Raw genomic sequence first — 20158 nt, 5'->3', positions numbered from 1 at the left:
CAGTTGTGAAAACTGGACAGTGAAGAAGGCTGATAGGAAGAAAATGTGTTCTTTTGATGTTGTTGTTGTTATTATTATTATTATTATTATTATTAACCTTTATTTATAAAGTGCTGTAAATTTACACAGCGCTGTACATACAATCTTTTTAATTGGATGGTTCCCTGCCTTCAGGCTTACAATCTAAAAAGACACGACATAAAGGGAGTGGTGGTGGGGAAGGGGCCTCTCTAGTAGGATAATACATATAAAATAGATAGCAATACAGGAAATGATTCAGTAAAACAGATGACAAAAGAACATCAAATAGCAAGTGACAATTATGCAATGCCTGGGAACGCTGCCCTGAACAGGATGGTCTTTAACTCCGTTTTGAAGCTGGTTAAAGAAGTGATGGCTCTTGCTCGCGGGGGAAGAAGGTTCCAGGAGTGAGTGATGTGGAGATGGAAGAGAGTTCTGTGGATACCATGGACTGCTTAAAAAACAAAAATGGAGCAAATCAACCTTGAACTCTCTGGAAGGCAAAACAACAACAGCAACAAAAAACCAACAACTAAATTAAGACTATTGTATGGGGTGGTTTGGAGGTCTCTCATTCTAGGGTTGCCATAGGTTGAAATTGACTTGACCACAGTTAACAACAACAGTTAGCAGCAGTCGTGTTGGTATCTTTCTGGTCCTCTCCCAAACCTAAAAGTTTACAGTATTTGTAACCTGAATATAAGCTAAACATTGTTCATTTCCCACATTATATCATCTTGGTAACCCATGCAACATGATAGATTGCAGAAGTGATTAATTCTGATTTGCATGAGGATTGGAAATTATGTTTTTTGATGCCTGCATCCAGACTTCCTTGAACAGCATAGCTGCGGTTTTCAGGAAATGGACTTTGATAGCAAGGTGTATCTCCAGTCTCTTAACCGCAAACCATGAGCTATGTCCCCTAGTGGTTTGGGGTTAAGGACTGGCAAGATTCTGAAAATCTGACTGCTAACATTACCTGCAGTCTATTAGGTTTTCCTCATAGCCATGAGAGTTGATGTTAGAGTAAGTTCTTGTTTTGCCCATGAGGTCTAGTTGGAGTTGTAGAAGAGAAGGGGCATCAGGCTGCAAGATACAAAGTTTTTATGTAAATAATCTACAACACACGAATCCAACGTTTTGCAAAGCCCAATAATATCAAAACAGATTTTTTTTAAGACAGAGCTCTATTCTTTTTGTTCCATTGGCTTGCCAGAGCACAACATAATTTTCCTTCTTTGTGCAAACAAGTATTACTTAAGCTGTTACTTCAGTGTCATTTAATTTCTTTGCAGACGAGTATTACAAGACTTGGACGGTGGATTGACTTTGACAATGATTATAAAACTCTGTATCCAGAATTCATGGAGACGGTGTGGTAAGTATATTTTGGTTTACGTATATCAGAGTATTTATTTGTTCATGGTTTTTCTCAAAATATGTTTTTCCAGACTGGGCATTCAATTTAACATACTTAGATATCTCAGCAACAAAATGTTACTCTAAAGTACAGCAGATTTCTTCATTCAGATATGAAGATTCAGTATTTACTTCAGTAGAAATCACCCCAACACTAAGCTGGTTTTTTCTTCTTTATTGAGAATATAATAATATAATATTCTTAACAGGAGTAACATTAAGAAAGGTTTGTAGAAGGTGTAAGTATATAACAACATAAATAGACATTCTCAAACTAGAGAAATGATGATACTTTACCATATTTGTTAAGCTGGGCTGAGAGATGATTTTTGATTGTAAAAATGCATACTAACTCTTCCATACAACCTTGATTATGTGAAAACATAATGAATGAAATTTGTTGCCACTTCCCAAACAGCATTGAGATAAATCTTGCTAAGAAAACCCCATAATAAGATTCCGGAAACACTGGAAATTACTTGAAGGCATACCACCACAATAACAAACAGGTATTGGCAACTATAAACTACCCAGTGTTGTTGGAAATGGGAGTTTCATGCATTTTTAATCATCATATCTTCTTCAAATAGTGATTTCCTTGTCAAAATTATTTTTATGGTTCCTTCAGTCGTTATTAGGCCTTGGGACATTGTGGTTTTCTAGCTGCACTTTTTATTTATTCCTTTTTTTAAAAAAAATGGATGCATCTATTGTTTATCAGTACTGATATTGTTTCTAGCTTAGAGTCTGATAATCTTGAGGGATCATAGGCCCATCATTTGATCCAGAATTATCTTGGAGATATATTATAAAATTCCCTAACTATTTTTCCCCATTTTCCTTCCCGCCCCCCTTTGACCACACTGGGACTCCTCCATAAGCTATCCAGTATAACCTGACCAATATTTGTGCTCTGCACAATACTGCAGTCTTGCCTCTGGCATTGTTGCCATCGTGTTTCTTGCTTGGCCTTTGAGTCCCATTACTCTGTGTTCCAAAACAGCATATCCACTCCATGTTCTCTACTCGTATCTTGCTGTCTTCTACTCTTCTGCCACGTACTACTTATATTTGCTGGTCTTTCATTCCCCCACCACTTTCTCAGGTGCTGTCTTTACTTTATCCATAGGGGATAGCGCTATAACAAATGAAGCAATGAATACTCTTTTGACCTATTAATATTTGACATCATCCTTCCTGTTCTTGCTTCTATTCAAAGATTCAGCTTTCAGTTTTATGCATTGTTTCCCCTTCTCTGCTGCAGCTTCCCAAGAACCTCTACTATCTTTCCCCAAAGAAAAAAAGATGCAGGTGTGTTGGGGAGGTGGTTCTAGAGCAGTGATTCCCAAACTTTGGTCCTCCAAGTGTTTTGGGACTTCAACTCAGCCATATTGGGCAACTGTCTAGAATTCTGGGAGGTGAAGTCCAAAACCTGTGGGTGACCCAAGTTTGGGAATCACTATCCTAGAGGATCAGAGTTTCTGGAACATTAGTTAAATCAGAAAAAGTTGCAGTGTGTTTTGGCTATTAACTTAGTAGTTGTTCTTAGTTGCAGCTTGCAAATGACAAGTGTGCTGTAGGGTTTGCTGCTTGTCCCATTCTGAAACTATGAGTACTGAACTTAAGGATAAATTTATAAATTGAGTTTTTAGAGTACTTTGGAATTCATGATTTATTCCAGTAGTATTTGGGGCTTATGTTACTTATAGATGTTCTATTTAATTTTTATTACAGTTTATTGATAGATCCAACAATTTATTCATGGGTTAGGTATAAACAGAGGAAATTAATTAAATACATAATAAATAAATGCATATAATAAGCCCAAAGAAACCAAAAGGAAATTGAGTTAGAATCCAAAGGCTCAAGAACACTACAACCTGTTCCTGTATGCTCAAGAGTACTCCAGATTGTACTTTTAAACATTACTTGTTACCGGCAGCCCATAGTAGGTTCTGTGGCAAAGCAACATTTTAAAAAGAAATGAGCTAAACAGTGTTCTAAACACGACCTGGATGTATTCTCAAAAGCATTTTAATCTCTTATGTCTTCCTTTATTTTTGTTTTAATTGTTTTTGTGTGTGTAGTTTGTTTTATCAGATAATTGTTAGCAGCCTAAAGTGGTTTGTGGAAGAAAGGGCCGGGTAGAAATCAAATAATAAATGATTTATCAGCTGTTCAAAGAAAGGCCTGATGCCTTGGCAATGAATAATTTGTTTTGCAGTTAGTCTGAATACTAAAATTATTTTTATTCATTTACTAAGCCAATCTATGAAGTGTATTTTTAGGTAAAATTATATTAACCATACTCACTTTGAATGATCTTGTGATGCGCTTCTATAATTTCTTGAAGTTTTTTGGTTCACTTGCATTTTACTGTAGCAGGCAGGTTTTCATGCTGTCACTTGTCTTGCTTGCTGTTATGAGTGCTTCTGTTTTCTGAAAAGTGTGACAAATTGTATTCCTCCTCCTAACTTAGGTACCTTAGAGGCGATTGATCTCTCCCCAATTGTAATGTTGGGAGAAGGGTTGTGTTTTTTTTGTTGTTGTTGTCGTGCACGACCAGCCTTGTCAGGAAAGAGAGGGAGGATTTTCTTGGTTGCTGTTTATCTAAAATCCCCAGAATACTTTGAATAAGCAGTGGCTTACTTGCATCTTATTTTGTTCCTGCAGCAGATGGAAGTGGGGGGTTTCTTCAGCTGCAGGGCAGCCAAAAGTGGTAGAGAAGAGAAAAGGGCTGATGATCACCCTTTTTAGTCTTGGCTTTCTGAAAATGGTGGACTCCTGGCTGTAGGTATCTTTGTCTTTTTGGAGTGGAAAGCCCAAAGCCCAATGTGTTGGTAATGACCTATAAAGCCCTAAATGGCTTGGGCCCAGGATACCTGAAGGACCGCCTCTCCCCATATATTCCGTCCCGCACCCTCAGAACATCTGGGCAGCAACTACTTAGGGTTCCTGGGGCTAGGCTTGTCTCCACGACTAGGAAGACTTTTTCCATCGCCGCCCCGGCCCTTTGGAACACGCTGCCCATAGAGCTCCGCTCGGCCACCTCCCTGGCCCAATTCAAAAAGGATTTGAAGACCTTCCTTTTTGGCAACGCATTCCCCAACTAAGTTGTCCTACGGACCTCCTTCCGCCGCACTGGCAAGAGGATCCGCTAACTCGGGGCTTTTTTGTTTTCATTGTAATGTTTTTAATGCTGTATGATGTTTTAAAAATGATGTAAACCGCCCTGATCTGAGGAAGGGCGGTATATAAATAAAATTTTTATTTATTTATTTATTTATTTAGGTTTTCTGAGGTCTTTCCCTGGTTTATTTTTTCCTCTTCTATTGCTGTTGAAAGAATTGTTTCTACTTAGGCTACACACACACACACACACACACACACACACACACACACTCACTCTCTCTCTTAAAAATCTGCTGGAAATCTACCAGAGTGAAGTAATTGGAGGAAACCGAAAAACCCACAAAAAACCAGTTGGAGGTGTATTTCTAGACTTTGTCCCTTCATAGAAGAGAAATGCTAAAGAAGACTTATTGGATTGTATATCCAGTCTGATCTTTTGGAAAGCATTGATAGGCACTCACAAAATAGGTGGCGTGCAGTGGAACACTTAAGTTGGCAATAGCTGCATTCATCATCAGAATTGCCAGGTAGTGGGTCTCTGTCCTCTTCAAGCCCTCATACTCCAAAGGACTGGCAAGCCTTCAAGAACAGGTTTTTCAGTGACCTGGAATGCTGTAGGCTTGTGAAAAAGAGAGCCCTAACACTGGCCTAACACAGCTTTGAATTTAACCCAGTGATTCCTATTTTAACCTTAGCAGCACAGGTAAACATGAGCAACTGCTATATTTTGAGATGTGTCTGGTCATATGCAGGCTAATTATTTATGTATATTTACATTTATTTTCTTAGCAAACAAGCATTTTTAATAGTAGTCTGAAAGGTGAACTTATTTGAATATTGCTGCAAATAATTGTGAGATGTAAATGCGTAAAAAACGCTTGCAGGAAGAAAGATACTATCCCCGCACTTGCAGAAGGTTCCACAAGAGGGAAGTGTTGACTCGAATTTGGCTTAGCAGTTTTAGTTATTTGGTAGTGAAGCCTATGAGTCTTGTGCTATATATATATATTTATATCTGTATTTTCATGGTATTTGAGCATCCCCCCCCACTAGTAAAACGTTTTCCTGTTTGGAAAACAGCCATTAAATAAAATACTTCATATGTCATAAATATGTGTAGGAGCATACCACTTCTAATGTTTAGGATGTAGAAACCTAGCTTTGGCAAAATCAATAGTTATCTTATAGCAAGGAGAACATGTTGTTCTATGCTCCTACAGCCTTACTTGTTGTCTGTTAAATGTATTTTAACAAGCAGGGGGTTTGAATGTGTATTTTGCTGATTATTATAATTGCATCAGGTGTGGAGCAGGGAATAACCTTTTTTTCTGGTGTGATCTTTTGTGAAAATCCTTCCTCTAAACTGCTGTCTGAATTTAGGAGGAAATCACACCTTGGTTTCCTTCCCTCTTTCACTTAAGACAATTTAATAATGAGCAGTGAATGCTCAGGTAACATCTTATTGATTCATCTAAGGATATCTTCTTAAGACAGCACTTTTTATTTTAAGAAAATATGGTAGGCTGCCTACTCCATTTTTGTACTGCTGCTTAGAAAGAGCAGCACTAAGAAAGAGTGATACAAGAAAATTTTGTGAGAAAAGGTAGAGAAAGACACCAAAGAAAAGATCAGAGTTGAGTTTTGGATAGAGAAGCAGCAACAGTGTTTTGTACTAAGTTTATGATATGTACCATATGTTCCAAGTCTCAGATAGAGTTGTGAATTAAAATGGGCAAGTCAGTTTTTGGTGGTAATTTTGGTTCACCAAAAGAGCTGGTAGAATAGGAAAAGGTTGATGTAGCCTGTATATGTCATGGTCAGGATTTACAGCTCACCAGAAATACATCACTGGATATTGGCCATCAAATTGCAGTCACTATAGCTCAACGGGTTCATGACAAAGCCACAGAAACGGCCGGAATGAATGATGAATTAACACCAGGCTTGTGTGTGAGAGTGGCTCAAGTTACTGATTGTCTTGAGTTGCCCCCCAATCTAGGGAACTTTCTGTTGCAAGAAATTTGGGAAAGACTCTCTCCAAGTACTTCAACATCCATACTGAATAATGTTTGGAACTCCCTCAGACATTATAGCAATGGAAGATGACTAACCAGACGTTTAATTATCCCTTGTATCTAATTCTAGCATAATTGCTCTCTGTCAAGATTTTGGGCCAAATGTAATTTTATAAAAAATATTGGCAACGAACCCAGCAGGAAGAAACTAATTTGTAGCAGAGATTATGGGTTTATTTTCTACAAGTGGTTAATGAATTTCTCCATCACAGAATTCAGGTTTTAGTAAAACTACCCTGTTCTGTTTGAATACTCAAATGGTATTTTTGTTTGATTTTTTCTTCAGGTGGGTTTTCAAACAACTGTATGACAAAGGATTGGTATACCGAGGAGTTAAAGTCATGCCTTTCTCAACTGCGTGTAACACACCCCTTTCTAACTTCGAGTCACATCAGAATTATAAGGTATGTAGCCTGGTATATTCAATAATCTTAGGTAGCTACTGAATTGCACATGACTATGGAAATATTAAGTGGGTTCTGAGGATGGAGTGCAGGCTCTATCAATATATATATCTAAGAACATTCTTACTTAATTCTTTATATTGTATATTTCATTGTCACATTTTTATTGTGAACCACCCTTGGAACCATTGGCTAAGGTTTGTGTGGAAAATCTTAAAATAAATACATAACACCTATTCTGAAAGATCTGCACTGGCTGCCTATTCGCTTTCGAGCACAATACAAGGTGTTGGTTATTACCTATAAAGCCCTACATGGCGTGGGCCCGAGTTACTTGAGGGACCGCATCTCCCCATATAATCCGCCCCGCATACTCAGAACAACCGGGAAGAAATTCTTGGAAATTCCACCTTCTAAATATGTTATTACTTCCCAGATGGCCTTCTCAGTAGCGGCCCCACAAATCTGGAATAGTCTTCCTGACGAGCTCCGTCTTATCACCCCCTGGAAACATTTAAAAAGAGGCTTAAAACCTTCCTCTTCTGTAAAGCCTTCATCCCTGGAAAATGAAGTGGTGTACTCTGAGCCCATTGACTCTCTACCTCACCCTATTGATTGATTGATTGATTGATTTTAGATTGTATATTGTATTTAGTGCTCTTGGTTTTATCTATTTTATGATGTATTTTGTAATTGGTTTTAAACTCTATGTAAACTGCTTTGATCCTTGGAAAAGTGGTATATAAATAAAATTTTATTATTATTATTGTATAATAATGTGAAGGTACTACTTTTTACCCATGAATCTTTAATGTGGGACCTTGGGATCTTAAGTCTTAGCTCCTGCTTTTCATGGGCAGCTTAATTGCTGAATAATATTAATTCATGGAGATAATTTTAATATAAATCTAGAAGCATCCAAAACAGATGATAAATGTCTTTGACTAGTGTCTAAAATATAAACTGTGTGGGTACCATGTGAAGGGCTGAACAAACCGCCTCTAAGGGGTGGTCTGCAACTGCCTGTTTTGACGACTGATTTAGGCTGCGGCAACTACACGCTGTGGTCCCAATCTGGCACTTCCATGGCGCAAAAAGGAGTCGAAAAAAGCGGAAAGGGTACCTTAGCTGCATGTAAGCACTACGCCAAAGACACAGAGTGATGCTGCTCGCCGTCTGGTCAGGCGGACAATGTGGGTGTGGTGTCCGGGTGGCCGGTGTGCGGACGCTATGCCTCTACTCTGCTCCATACGCTGGCTCTTTATGCTGATCTGTTGAGGCCCTGTGTCTGCTGGGAAGGGGAGTTTACAAAGGGGCCAACACAGAATGCTTTCTCTCTCCTGTAGCCTTCTGACTACTTTATTAGGCAGGCCATCATACTCTAGGCTGCAGCTGTTCAGGCCTTTAAAGGTGAACTCCAATGCTTTGAATTGGACACAGAAATAATTTCGAAGCCAATGCTGACAGAGAACTGGGACAATACAGTCTTATTTCCTCACCCCAGTAGATATCCAAGCAACTTTGGTTTGGGCTAACTGAAGTCTCTGAACTTTTTCCTTGAAAATCCTATGCCCATGGAATGATATTCATATAGTTTGTTCTCAGTGGCTGTCCAGCAACCTTTGAATTCCCTCTAACAGATTTCCAAACCTAAACAGATAGCATAAAAAACCCCTTTCAATACATTGTTTAGGTTATCTGTTAATGGGTAAATGTTACTGGCATGTTGTCTCTGTGGCAGGTTGAAAATGTGAATCTGTTGCTATTTACATTTTGAATACAGTAGGCCCAGGCCCTTGATGTCCACTGGAGTTTGATTCCAGGAATCTGACCCCCCCCCCCCAATTGGTAACAAAATCCACGGATGCTGAATTCCCATTATATATAATGATGTAGTAAAATGGTGTCCCTTATATAAAATGGCAAAAACAAGGTTTGTTTTTTGGAATTTTAAAAAAAACATAGAGGGTTGAATGCATGGATATGGTGGGTCTACTATAGTTTTAAAAACTGTTGATTATTTAAAGCTTTTAAAAATCTGGTTCTGGTATTTTTTTTATTGCTGTAAACAGTTCTGAGCCCCAAAGTGAAAGTAGACTATACAAATTAAAAATGAGAAATGATGTACACTGTCTTTCATATACTAAGTAATATATTACATGGGTGTGGAAAGTAAGGGTAGGAATGGAGGTCCCTTTTTGGCATCATACTGAACAAAATGTGCTCAATAGTCACCAGTCTTCCTATGTAGTGCTCTGGACTGCTTCAGCTGTCTGAAATGTATACTGTTATAGATGCAAAAACTTGAAAATAGACTTCAGTTAACGTTTAGAGGAAAAATAAACATCAGGAGTCTCTTTTCTTTTTTTAAAAAAGAAGCAGCTTACGTTTTCTATGAGAACTCATGAAATACCAAACCAAGTTATCCAGCCATAAAAAAGAGTGATGCCCTTAAGCTTCCCAGGATTCTCTAAATGCCTGTTAATCGGAACATAGCGTGCACAAATGGTCCTTATCTTGTTCTAACACAAAGCTTGTTTTCCTCAAAGTCAGCTTATTTTAGAAGGCAAGGCAAAGAGAAAAATAGCTCACCAATATCCTGCAAGTGTAGGGTTGTTCATCCTGCAAAATGCCAATAAATGTTTAGTGTAATTTTTCCAACTATATTTAGCACTTCAGCAAACCGTGAAGGTGGGTGGTAGCATACAGAATTACTTACAGACTGAATAGAATAGGTAACAGTTATATAATAACTGGGAAAGCTTCTTGGCATCTTGACTGCTGACTGAGTTTCATGCTTGCCATATGAACTCCCTCTGTAATAATCCTTAGCTCTACTGTAAATATAGTGGGCCCTCCACATTTGCTGGAGTTAGGAGCACAAGGCCCCCATGAAAGTGGAAAACTGCAAATAAAAAAACCACATTTTTTTTTTAACCTGTGAGAACATATCTCTAGGAATCACTAGGTCCTCCAGTGCAACTCTGTGGTTGACATCTGCCAGAAGTTGACCATAGAAGCATGCTGGAGGACCTGTGGATGCCTAGATAAGTATTTTCTCAAGGAATCTCTAGGTCCTGGAGTGCAACTCTATGGGCACCTTATGGCAGAATTGTGTTGGAGGATCTAGAAATTCCTAGAGAGAACATGTTGATTAAATTTGCAAATAATCAAATCCACAGACGTCAAAGCCACAAATGTGGAGGGCCAGCAGTATCTTGAGAACTATATACAAGGATGAGAATCATGCAGCCCTCTAGATTTTGTTGGATTACATCTTTCATCAAAGTAACCAATGTTGAGAAATGCTTTTAGATGCAGTTATTTTTTTTACGGTATTTATACCCCACCCTTCAGTCCTAAAGTCTATATTTTATATTTAATCTCATATCTCAGTTCAGCAATATCTTCAGATACCCAAGCCTGTGCTTATGCAATTAATGAAGTTTACATAGGGTCAGAAGAAGGAACCAGGAAGAGAATTAAGGATATTTAGTTGCCTATCCACACATCAAACCAGTTTGCATCACTACTTTCATCATTTCTGAAACATTTGTTATTGTTTGCCTTCAATTTGACTTTGAATTATAATGACCCTTTCAATAAGATGTGGCATAGGGGTGTGAGTGTTGAACTACAACTCTGGAGGCCAGGGTTCAATTCCCGCTTGGTCATGAAACCTGCTGGGTGACCTTGGACAAGTCACATGCTCTCAGGGGAAGGCAATGACAAACCTCCTCTGAACAAATCTTGCCAAGAAAACCATGAGGGTCACTATAAGTAAAAAAGATTTGAAGGCACACAACAGCAACCTGAATGAGAGCCCTCCAAGAGCCCCAGCCGTCAGAGGACCTGCTGAGGTATTGCAGACACAGGGCCATGGCATCTTTCATTGAGTCTATCAATTTATAATGTGAAGACTCTCTTTTCCTATCGCCTTCAACTTTACCAAGTATTATTTTCTTTTCCAGTGAGTTGTGTCATCTTATGCAGTGGTCCATAGTATGACAGCTGCAATGTAGTCATCTTTGGCTCTAGGGAGAATTCAGGCTTGATTTGCTCTAAGACCAATTCTTTTGCATTTTTAGCAGACCATGGTATTTGTAGAATATTAATCCAGTACCGTATTTCAAATGAGTTACTTTTCTTTCTGTCTGCTGTCTTCACTGCCCAGTTTTGACACCCATACATAAAAATAAGTAATATTATGGGCTGGACAATTTTGACTTTGGTATTTAATGGTGTGTGTGTATACCTGAGGAGCTTATCTAGTTCCTTCATAGCTGCCTTTCCAAGCCTTGGTCTCCTTCAATTTCTTGACTACAGTTTCCATTTTGATTAATGACTGTGCCAAAGCATAGGGAATCTTTAACTATGCCAATGTCTTCTGCAGCCACTTTAAAGATATGTAAATAATCTGTGGTCATTATTTTTTGTTACTCTTCAACTGTAGCCCTGTTTTTGCACTTTCTTTCCCAACTTGCATCAGTAGTTGTTTCAGATGTTTGCTACTTCCTGTAAGTCATATGGTGTGTTGCATAAAAATGGCACCATGGAAAGATAGTGCTCCTGTGAGGCAAGAGCCTATGGTAATGGCAGCAGTGTTACTGATAGGATCTCCTATGTCAGACAGGGTTTTGTTGAGGAGCCAGACTAAATGTACCAAACAGCTACTGGGCAGAAGCTGTACTGTATATGTGTGTATGAGAGAGAGAGAGAGAGATTGAGACTGGCCAAGGAACTTTCAAAGATGACAGTGGCACCATAGCCAACACTTGTTAGTACTTCTGAGAAGGAGGCATAGAAAACTCCATTGAATGTCTTTTACTATGACAATCCTATAAAGACATTCAAAAATGAAATATTTTATTTTATTTATAATAAATAAGAGATAGTGCCAGAGGATAAAACACCTATGTAAGATGGCACTCAGTGAGCTCCTGGAATACCGCAGAGGACAACTACTAGGCTCCTGGGATGGCATTAATACTGAAGGGAGATGTAGGAAAAGCAGTCAAAGGATATAAGACAAAGACCTTGAGCAGATGGGGCAAAAAGAATGGCCAGAGGCCATTCCTGCCTCGATTGCTGCGGGACTGTGGCGACTGCACATGCCCAGCTCCGATCTGGGCCACCTCCATGGTTCTGAACCTTTGAATTTGTTGGACCTCAGTTGATTTATTTCAAATGCTAATGTACACGTTTTTGAGCTGCTTTAAACTGTTTTAACTTGCTAATTATGTTTAAAATGTTTTTAGTTTATTTAAATCAGTTTTATTTTTGTAAGCTGTTTTAACTTTGTATTAATTTACTTTGTGTTGTCCTGAAACTTTCCGATTCAGGGTGGAGTAAAAATATTTTAATAAACAAAATAAATTCTTCTGTTACTCTGTTGTGGCTGACTGGTTATGAAAAGGCTGGTGAGTTTATGTTTGCTGCTTGCTGCCTGAAACCTTGTGAGATAAGGTACAAGAAGAAACAGGTTTTTTTAGAAGTGTAGCAGTCTCTTAACGTTAGAGAGTTTAAAAAATACGATTGGATCTTTGGAAGGTTCACAGAAAGCTGTCAGAGTATTAGTCCATCTAGAAAAGTATTGTCCATACTGAGTGGCATCAATTTGAGTTATATTTTTTTAGAAGCTAGAAATTGATTTTTCCGTGTCTGTATGCAGCGCCTTGTCTCTGGGCTGTGTTTTGGATCTGATTTAAAATGTGAGTAAACCTCCATGATGGTACAGTATCATTATTATTTTCATATAGCTATAGAAATTATATACTGATCATGATAAACATAAGGAAATTTGATGTTTAAATACAAACTTTGTTAGTAATCTGAACAGCTAACCAACATGCCCTTACTTTTACTGCAGGGCTATCCATTAATTTAATCCAGAGGTCTATGAAGATGATAGAGTTTACAAAAATATGTTTATATGTTAGTTGCTATTTTGCTGTAGCCTTTGATACAAGGGTTGTTCACAGTCATAGGTAATGAGAGTATCACAGGGCATAGTAATATGTTTGCTTTTATTACTTGCTTGCTGATACATAAAATAAATTCTCTGTTTGATTTCATCTCTTCTAACCCTTTAAGGATGTTCAAGACCCTTCAGTCATTGTTACTTTTCCATTAGAAGAAGATGAAAACATATCTCTGGTTGCTTGGACAACAACTCCTTGGACTCTGCCTAGCAATCTGGCCCTCTGTGTTAACCCAGATTTGCAGTATGTAAAGGCGAAAGGCAAGTGCAAAAGATGATGTGACATATGGTTCATATTTTCTCCTAGTAGTGCAAATGACATGAAAGTAAGTCCTGCTTGGTTCCCTTAGGTCCCTTTGCCCTGTAGTTTTAATTTTGCAGGCTGCAACAGTTGTAACCAACCAGCTGCAAGGATTTACCATCCTGTCCACCTGCATGTGCTGTTGTATTGCAACACAGCATGAATGAGTGGTTTATTTGTTTGGCAGAAGGAGGAATTGGCTGCAGGCAAATGGCAAGTGACTAATGACAAATCTGGCTTCAGTTTGCATGGTTGTTATATCATCTTCATTTTTAAAAAAGAATCTGAATGCGACTTCATGCTGTTGTCATAATTAATCTTGGAAAGGCAGTATAATGTAGAGAGTACAATGGTTACATAAAGTGCTTTCCTTCAAACTCCTGTAGCTTTTGTTTAATTTATTATGATATATCTAATTGGTTTGCCCTCTGATTTACCTACCCATGATGATTCAAGCTGGCTTCTAATGCTAAATGGATAATGGGAAAATGGCCTTATAAGGGAATATCTGTCTCCTAGAACATTGTCTGCTAAGCTCTGTGCTGCAGGCTAAGATCATCTTCTCCTGCTAAACATATCATCTTTTCCATTCTGAGACCCAGTCATGAGACCCCTAAGGGGCAACAAGGGAAATACAACTTCTTACTAAGCACAGTTTGCTTCTGTCCAATGAAAATGTCCATGAGAAGGAAAGTTGCCTGAGATGCACTGAGAATCAACAATTGCTAAAAGTTTACCTGGGTTAAATCCTGTCTCACTGGAAACAGGTCATGCTATGTCCTTGAACCCATGAATTAAGAGTATGTTAGCCCAACTGTACTTACTCTTCCACTAATATACTTAGAGCAACCTTCCCCAACTTAGTGCTCTTCAGATGTATTAGATGACAACTACCATAAATCTAGTAATCTCCAAAAAGTAATTGTGCCAGTTGTGCTCTAGAGAGTCCCCACATGTCATTAATGAGGATGAGGCCTTCTGAATTACAGGATGGTAGCTGCAGACGAGAGTCAGTTTGGTGTAGAGGGTTGAGTGTTGGACTAGAACACTGGGAGATCAGGGTTTGAATCCTCAATTGGCCATGGAAACCCACTGGGTGACTTTGGGCAAGTCACACTCTCTCAGCCTCAGAAAAAGGCAAAGGAAAATCTCCTCTGAAGAAATCTTGTCAAGAAAATCCTGCAATTGAAAACCCCTGTCTTAGGATCACCAATGTCTGACATTACTCGAAGGCACAGGACAACAGGCTGAAGACACAGGAAACCATTTGTTCTACAGAAATGAAGCACTCCCATGACCGTAGCATTACCAAACATTCTTAGGGATAGACTTATAAGAGGCAGAACTCCTGTAATCCCACACTGTCCCTTTTGAGGATTCCTAAGAGCCATCCAGTGAAAAAAATAAGATGTTCTAGAAGGAGCTGGCTTCTGTTTTGAGATGGACTTTGGGTAGTATGTTTTGCTGGAACTTAGTAAAAATATTAGCCTCATTTACAACTGCCTTTTTGGAAACTCTGTCATTGAAAGAACTTGCAAAGAAGAGTTCAGATTGGGACAAGAGGAATTGGGCTATTAATGAGTGAGATTTTGAAGAGAACCACCAATGGGAGTTACTTGTTTGCTTTCATATTCTGTTCCTTCAGCATTTTTGTCTATTAGATGGTGGCCTTCAAATGTGTAGGGCCAGACATAACTATGGCTTATCAAGTCAAATGTCATGAACTGTAGGCCTGATTCAAGCTATGGCTTCTAATTCTGATTTGGCAGCTAACCATTAGTCATAGGTTTATTGATTTGAAGATGTTATTCAATCATGGTTAAGCTTCCTTAATCAATGCTTTGTGTAATATCAATATTCAGCTCAAGAATCTATGCTGATACAGAATTTTGATTGATCTCTTTGCCATAAAAAACCAGTTTGTCTGCTTGCACTGTACAGATTAGTCTTTACTGTAAATCTCAAGTTAGAATAATTGATGAGAATTGATTGATTCTTAATTCAAATAATTATTGTAGGAATCATAATCCTAACATTAATGCTGTAAATACAAATTTATTTATGTATGAGTGCAGCATCAGAATACTCATTTTTGTCTGTTTCCCCCCCAGAAAAAAACACAGAGAGAATTTTCATTTTGATGGAATCTAGACTGATGTCCCTCTACAAGTCTGAAAGTGAATATACAATACTTGACAGGTGAGTAGAATACTGCTAGGGATGAGATGAAGCTGCTGGGAGAGGTTGTCCGGAGTTTTGGAATCAGGTGTCACCAGTATGCTGATGATACCAAGCTCTATTACTCTTTTCCACCTAATTCCAAGATTGTTTTTTCTGTGCTAAACTGGTATCTTGCTGCTGTGATGAACCAAATGAGTGAAAACAAATATGAAGCTTAATCCAGACAAGATAGTGGTGCTCCAGGTCAGCCAAAAGACAGGTCAGGGAATAGGGATTAAGCTAGTATTAGATGGGGTTACATTCCCCTTGAAAACACAGGTTTGCAGTTTGGGGGTGCTCCTGGATTCAGCTCTGAGCCTTGAGGCCCAGGGTTCAATAGTGGCCAGGAGTGGTTGTACACAGTTAAAGCTGGCACAGATAGATAGATAGATAGATAGATAGATAGATAGATAGAGTGGCGCTTTACAGAGCACCCAAAAAGGATGGTCTGCCAGCACCGTTATTTGCTGTGCGGAGGAGCCCCAGTGGCCAAACTGCGCGACTCCTCCGCGCAACAAAAAGAAGCTGCAAAATGCAGCTTCTTCTTGTGACGTCATAATGGCGTTGATACATGTGGACGCTAAGCGTCCGCTAGAGCAAAATGGCGGTGCCCATGTAGAACGAGCACCGTCATTTTGTACGCACTCAGCGTGTACTAGGGTTAGGGGCGTCTGGAAAGGACGCCCCTTTCTAACCCTAGTACGTGCTGTGCACGTACTTTCTGCCCGTGTGGAACGGGCCATAGATAGATAGATAGAGTGCTCTGTAACTTCAATTGGCTAAATTATTAATTGGAGCTTGTTACAGGGAGCACAACTGCCTTGTTGCATCAGCTCCACTGGCTGCCAGTCCATTTCAAAGCGTACTTCAAAGTGCTGGGCTTCACTTGTAAAATCCTAAACAACTTGGTTCCAGGCTATTTGAAGGACCGTATCTCCCTTTATGAGCTCTGTAGAATGCTAAGACCATCTGGAGAACCATTCTCTCTGTCCTACCAACTTCTCAGGCATGTTTGGTGGGAACAAGGGAGAGAGCCTTCTTGTTTGCTATTCCTAGACTTTGGAACTCACTCCATACAAAAGCCAGAGTGGTCCCATCTTTATTCTCATTCTGTTGTCAGGTCAAAAAATTTTGTGCTGTCAGGCTTTTACAAAATGATGATGGTTGGGCTTTTCATGCAGTGCAGTACGATTTTTTAAGGTTTGTAAACCCTGTTATAAGTTCACCTGAGGGTTGCAATAAGTCAGAAATGACAACAAAAAAGTACAGTCTTGTAGTGAATTTTAATATTATAAATGTTTAATGTTTTAACTTTATAAATTGTAGAATTGCTTTTTAAGTCTTACACTTATATTTTTATTAATTCTATTAATGTAATTGCTATTGTTTTTAATTTGTATTTTATTATATATGCTAGCCACCTCAAGTCTCATTATTGGGATTGTACAATTGAATGCTTGTACTTTTAATAATGCTATTGCTATTATTTTTAATTTGTATTGTGTTATACATATTAGCCACATAAGTCTTAATATTGGGAGAAAGGTGAGGTATAAATAAATTAAACAAACAAACAAACTGATAACTAAAATTAATAAAAACCAACTCTGGAGCCAATGCAAATTGCAACAAAAATTATAGAAATTATAGCTAAAAGAACATATTTTGTGAGTACTGTTCGCTCAGTGTTGCAGTAGCCCTTTCACCTTCAGATTTTTCTCCAGTACACAAAGCAAAAATGGCTGCTGCAAGCTCACCTGTTCTCTACTCTAGGAAGCATATATGTTTTCCAGGGCTACTGTGGGCAGGAAAATGTACCTCCTGCTGACATTGGCATCACCAGGGAGGCCACCACAACCTGTCATACTGTTGAGAACTCTGTCAGGAGGAGGGCAAGTTATTACAGTTGATCCTCCTTATCCACAGATTTGTTTTTTTATTCCCGGATACTAGCATCTACAGTTTGTAAATATTCAAAAAAAATTATACATTCCAAAATGCATACTTTGATTTTGTCATTTTATATAAAGTACCACCATTTTACTGTGCCATTGTATTTCATGGGACCTGAGCATCCACAGATTTTGCTTTCTATGGGGGTCCTGGAACCAAGCTGCAGCAGATAACAAGTTGTCCACTGTACCTCCATCCATCATCATTCAATCACCCTTGACTATGAACATTTTTATAGGATCTCTCCATGTGTGTAACTTATTTCCAAGTAAACTTGCATAAGATGGACTTGGAGGCTCGGCTACAATATAGTGGTCCTAATGTTTTTATATTTTAGTTCACTTGTGATTTATAGTTCCTAAGGGAATTTACTCAGAAATTTTCGTGTCCACTTTTGCCTAATTTTTTCAGGGTTTAGCCCCCCTAAGATTTGGGAGGAGGGGCTCAGCTTCCCCTTTCCCTTGTTCCAGGTTCATGATTACTGCAGACATTTTATGAATAATTTATCTGCAAAATGTAACTGAAGCAAAAAAACTGTTTTTTAATCTGGTGAGATATAACACTTGTATGTATTGCAGTCTCTCAAGGGCTTTGATATCTGCATTGAAGACTGCATTGCATTAGAAATTTCATCTGTAGCAACCACTGATTTGATTTTATGTAGCTTTGGTGTGGTACACACTGGAATTTTGCGCCATATTGGTACTGATTCTAGGTTATGGACCGCGCGGCAACCGCATGGTCCCTAAACCTAGCACGAAGTGGCAACGTAATAATGGTGGTGCTCTGTTGCCACATGGCGCTTATGTTGCAAGTTCGCCATTGGCGCACTCACAGCGTCATTGTGGCGCCGGAAAAAGAACCCGATTTTTCCGGGTTCTTTTTCCTCTGCAGTGACAGTGTGCTGTTTGGGGGCTGCGCCGTCCTTATGGAGGAAACTAGGCCTCTGGCAGGCCGCCATTCTTGGCGGTCTGTCCCATGCCTTTGTTAAAGAGTTCAAATTGGTTTTGAAAGCAGAATGGGAAATGAGGGACCTACAATGCTGAAGTTCTCTTAGATAACAGCATTGTGGATCTGCATTTTGGTTGCATTGCCATTCTTGTTTCTAATGTGAGGCTGATTGTAATTGGCGAAGTTCTCATTGGCTTTAATGAATTGGAATTGTAGTATTTTATGTTTGTCACAATTTTGGTATAGCTGCACACCCACCTACCACACACAAACTGCAGGCTGGATGACCTAAGGTTGCAGAACTTTGTTAAGAATTACAAATTTCGAAGGCTATTTTCTTCACAGTATGTCTTATAATTAATTTCTCTTTCTTGCTGCAATTTTCTACAGCATCTACAAAGCAAAGTTGATTCATGTTCTGTGTGCATTTTTCTTCTTTCAAGTAAAAAGCAAGACTTTAAAGAATAAAATAGCAAGCCCCATTAAAAATAGAACATGCCTGTACACTGTACAGAATTTTTTTGCTTGTTTCCCCCCTCCCTTTCATTATCTCTTCAAAAGTAGTGTTAAATATATTCTAGTCCAGTTATTTTGTTCTTTTTTTTTGTATTAACTGAAATATTTGTAAATGAGCAACTGCATAAATTTAAGCCACGATTTGTTTGTTAGTGGTATAGCATGCTTTTCTCCCAATATGGAACCCTAAGCAGTTTACAGGTATTTCATATTAAAAAACAACATATCCTTTACATACCCTTCTGCCACACCCTGTAAAAGCCTGAAGGCCTGTTTAATTAAAAAGGTACAGTGGACCCTTGTTATTTATACGCTGGGGTTTGGTTCCAAGATCCCCCGTGTATAACAAAATCAGTGTATGCTCAAGTCCCATTAAATATAATGACATAGCAAAATGGTGTCCCTTATAAAAAATGGAAAATCAAGGTTTAATATTTGAAATGTATACTTTTTTTGAACATTTTCGAACTGTGTATGCTTGAATCCATGTATAAAAAATTCGTGTATAAGAAGGGCCGACTGTATTTGCTTGCCAGTGAAAGGAGAAGAGAGAGGGAACCAACTGTTCCATAGCCTAGGAGCAGCCATCAAGAAGAATTCCTCCTAGGTCCTCACTGGATAAGCCTGTGAAGTTGTGGGTCAGAAGGAAAGCTCAAAAACTGATTTGAAGATCTAGCATGTTCATACTTCCAAGAGTTTTTATAGAATTTCAACGTACACCTCATGATGGTTTGCAGCTGCTTCAGTTTGTATGCAACTTTTTATGCAGTTTTATTATTGAGTATATTTTAATGTCTGTTTTATTGTGGGTTTTATTATGTTGCGTGCTGCTTTGGGTGCTTTTCTGCATCCAAATTACAATATTTATAAAACATGTTAACTGCTGCTAACTTGGAAAAATATATTTCAGGTTTCCTGGTGTTAAACTTAAAGGGAAGAAATATAAACCTCTTTTCCAGTATTTTATCAAGGTAAACAATATAACAATTTTGATTTTTATCTCAAACATTGACCATATTGTAAATTTCAGAAGTAAAAATATATTTTCAATTTGGCAGTAAGGTGTGTGAAAGGAAGGTAAACTAGTAGCTTTGATCCCCAAGGGGCTGATGAAGATACATATGGAGAGGGAACTTGTCATCTTGTGCCTTGCTTCCAGTCTCTCAATCACAGTAAAGAGCCC

At 38.6% G+C, this 20158-nt stretch overlaps 1 protein-coding gene across 2 annotated transcripts in view; it reads left to right on the top strand.

Moving 5' to 3' along the window:
• Window positions 1-20158, top strand: part of IARS1 (isoleucyl-tRNA synthetase 1) — a 150244-nt gene that overhangs the window by 44848 nt on the left and 85238 nt on the right. For both annotated transcript variants that reach the window (XM_089523630.1, XM_089523623.1), the window contains exons 6-10: window positions 1320-1402; window positions 6937-7054; window positions 13148-13295; window positions 15447-15534; window positions 19886-19946. In XM_089523630.1, coding sequence (XP_089379756.1) covers window positions 1320-1402; window positions 6937-7054; window positions 13148-13295; window positions 15447-15534; window positions 19886-19946 — 498 coding nt within the window. The remainder of the gene's footprint in view (window positions 1-1319; window positions 1403-6936; window positions 7055-13147; window positions 13296-15446; window positions 15535-19885; window positions 19947-20158) is intronic.

This window comes from Sceloporus occidentalis, unplaced genomic scaffold (assembly GCF_023333645.1).
Source record: "Sceloporus occidentalis isolate IW3139 unplaced genomic scaffold, rSceOcc1.0.p SCAF_1, whole genome shotgun sequence".
NCBI classification, from domain to species: domain Eukaryota; kingdom Metazoa; phylum Chordata; class Lepidosauria; order Squamata; family Phrynosomatidae; genus Sceloporus; species Sceloporus occidentalis.
This window is presented reverse-complemented; position numbering and strand designations above follow the sequence as displayed.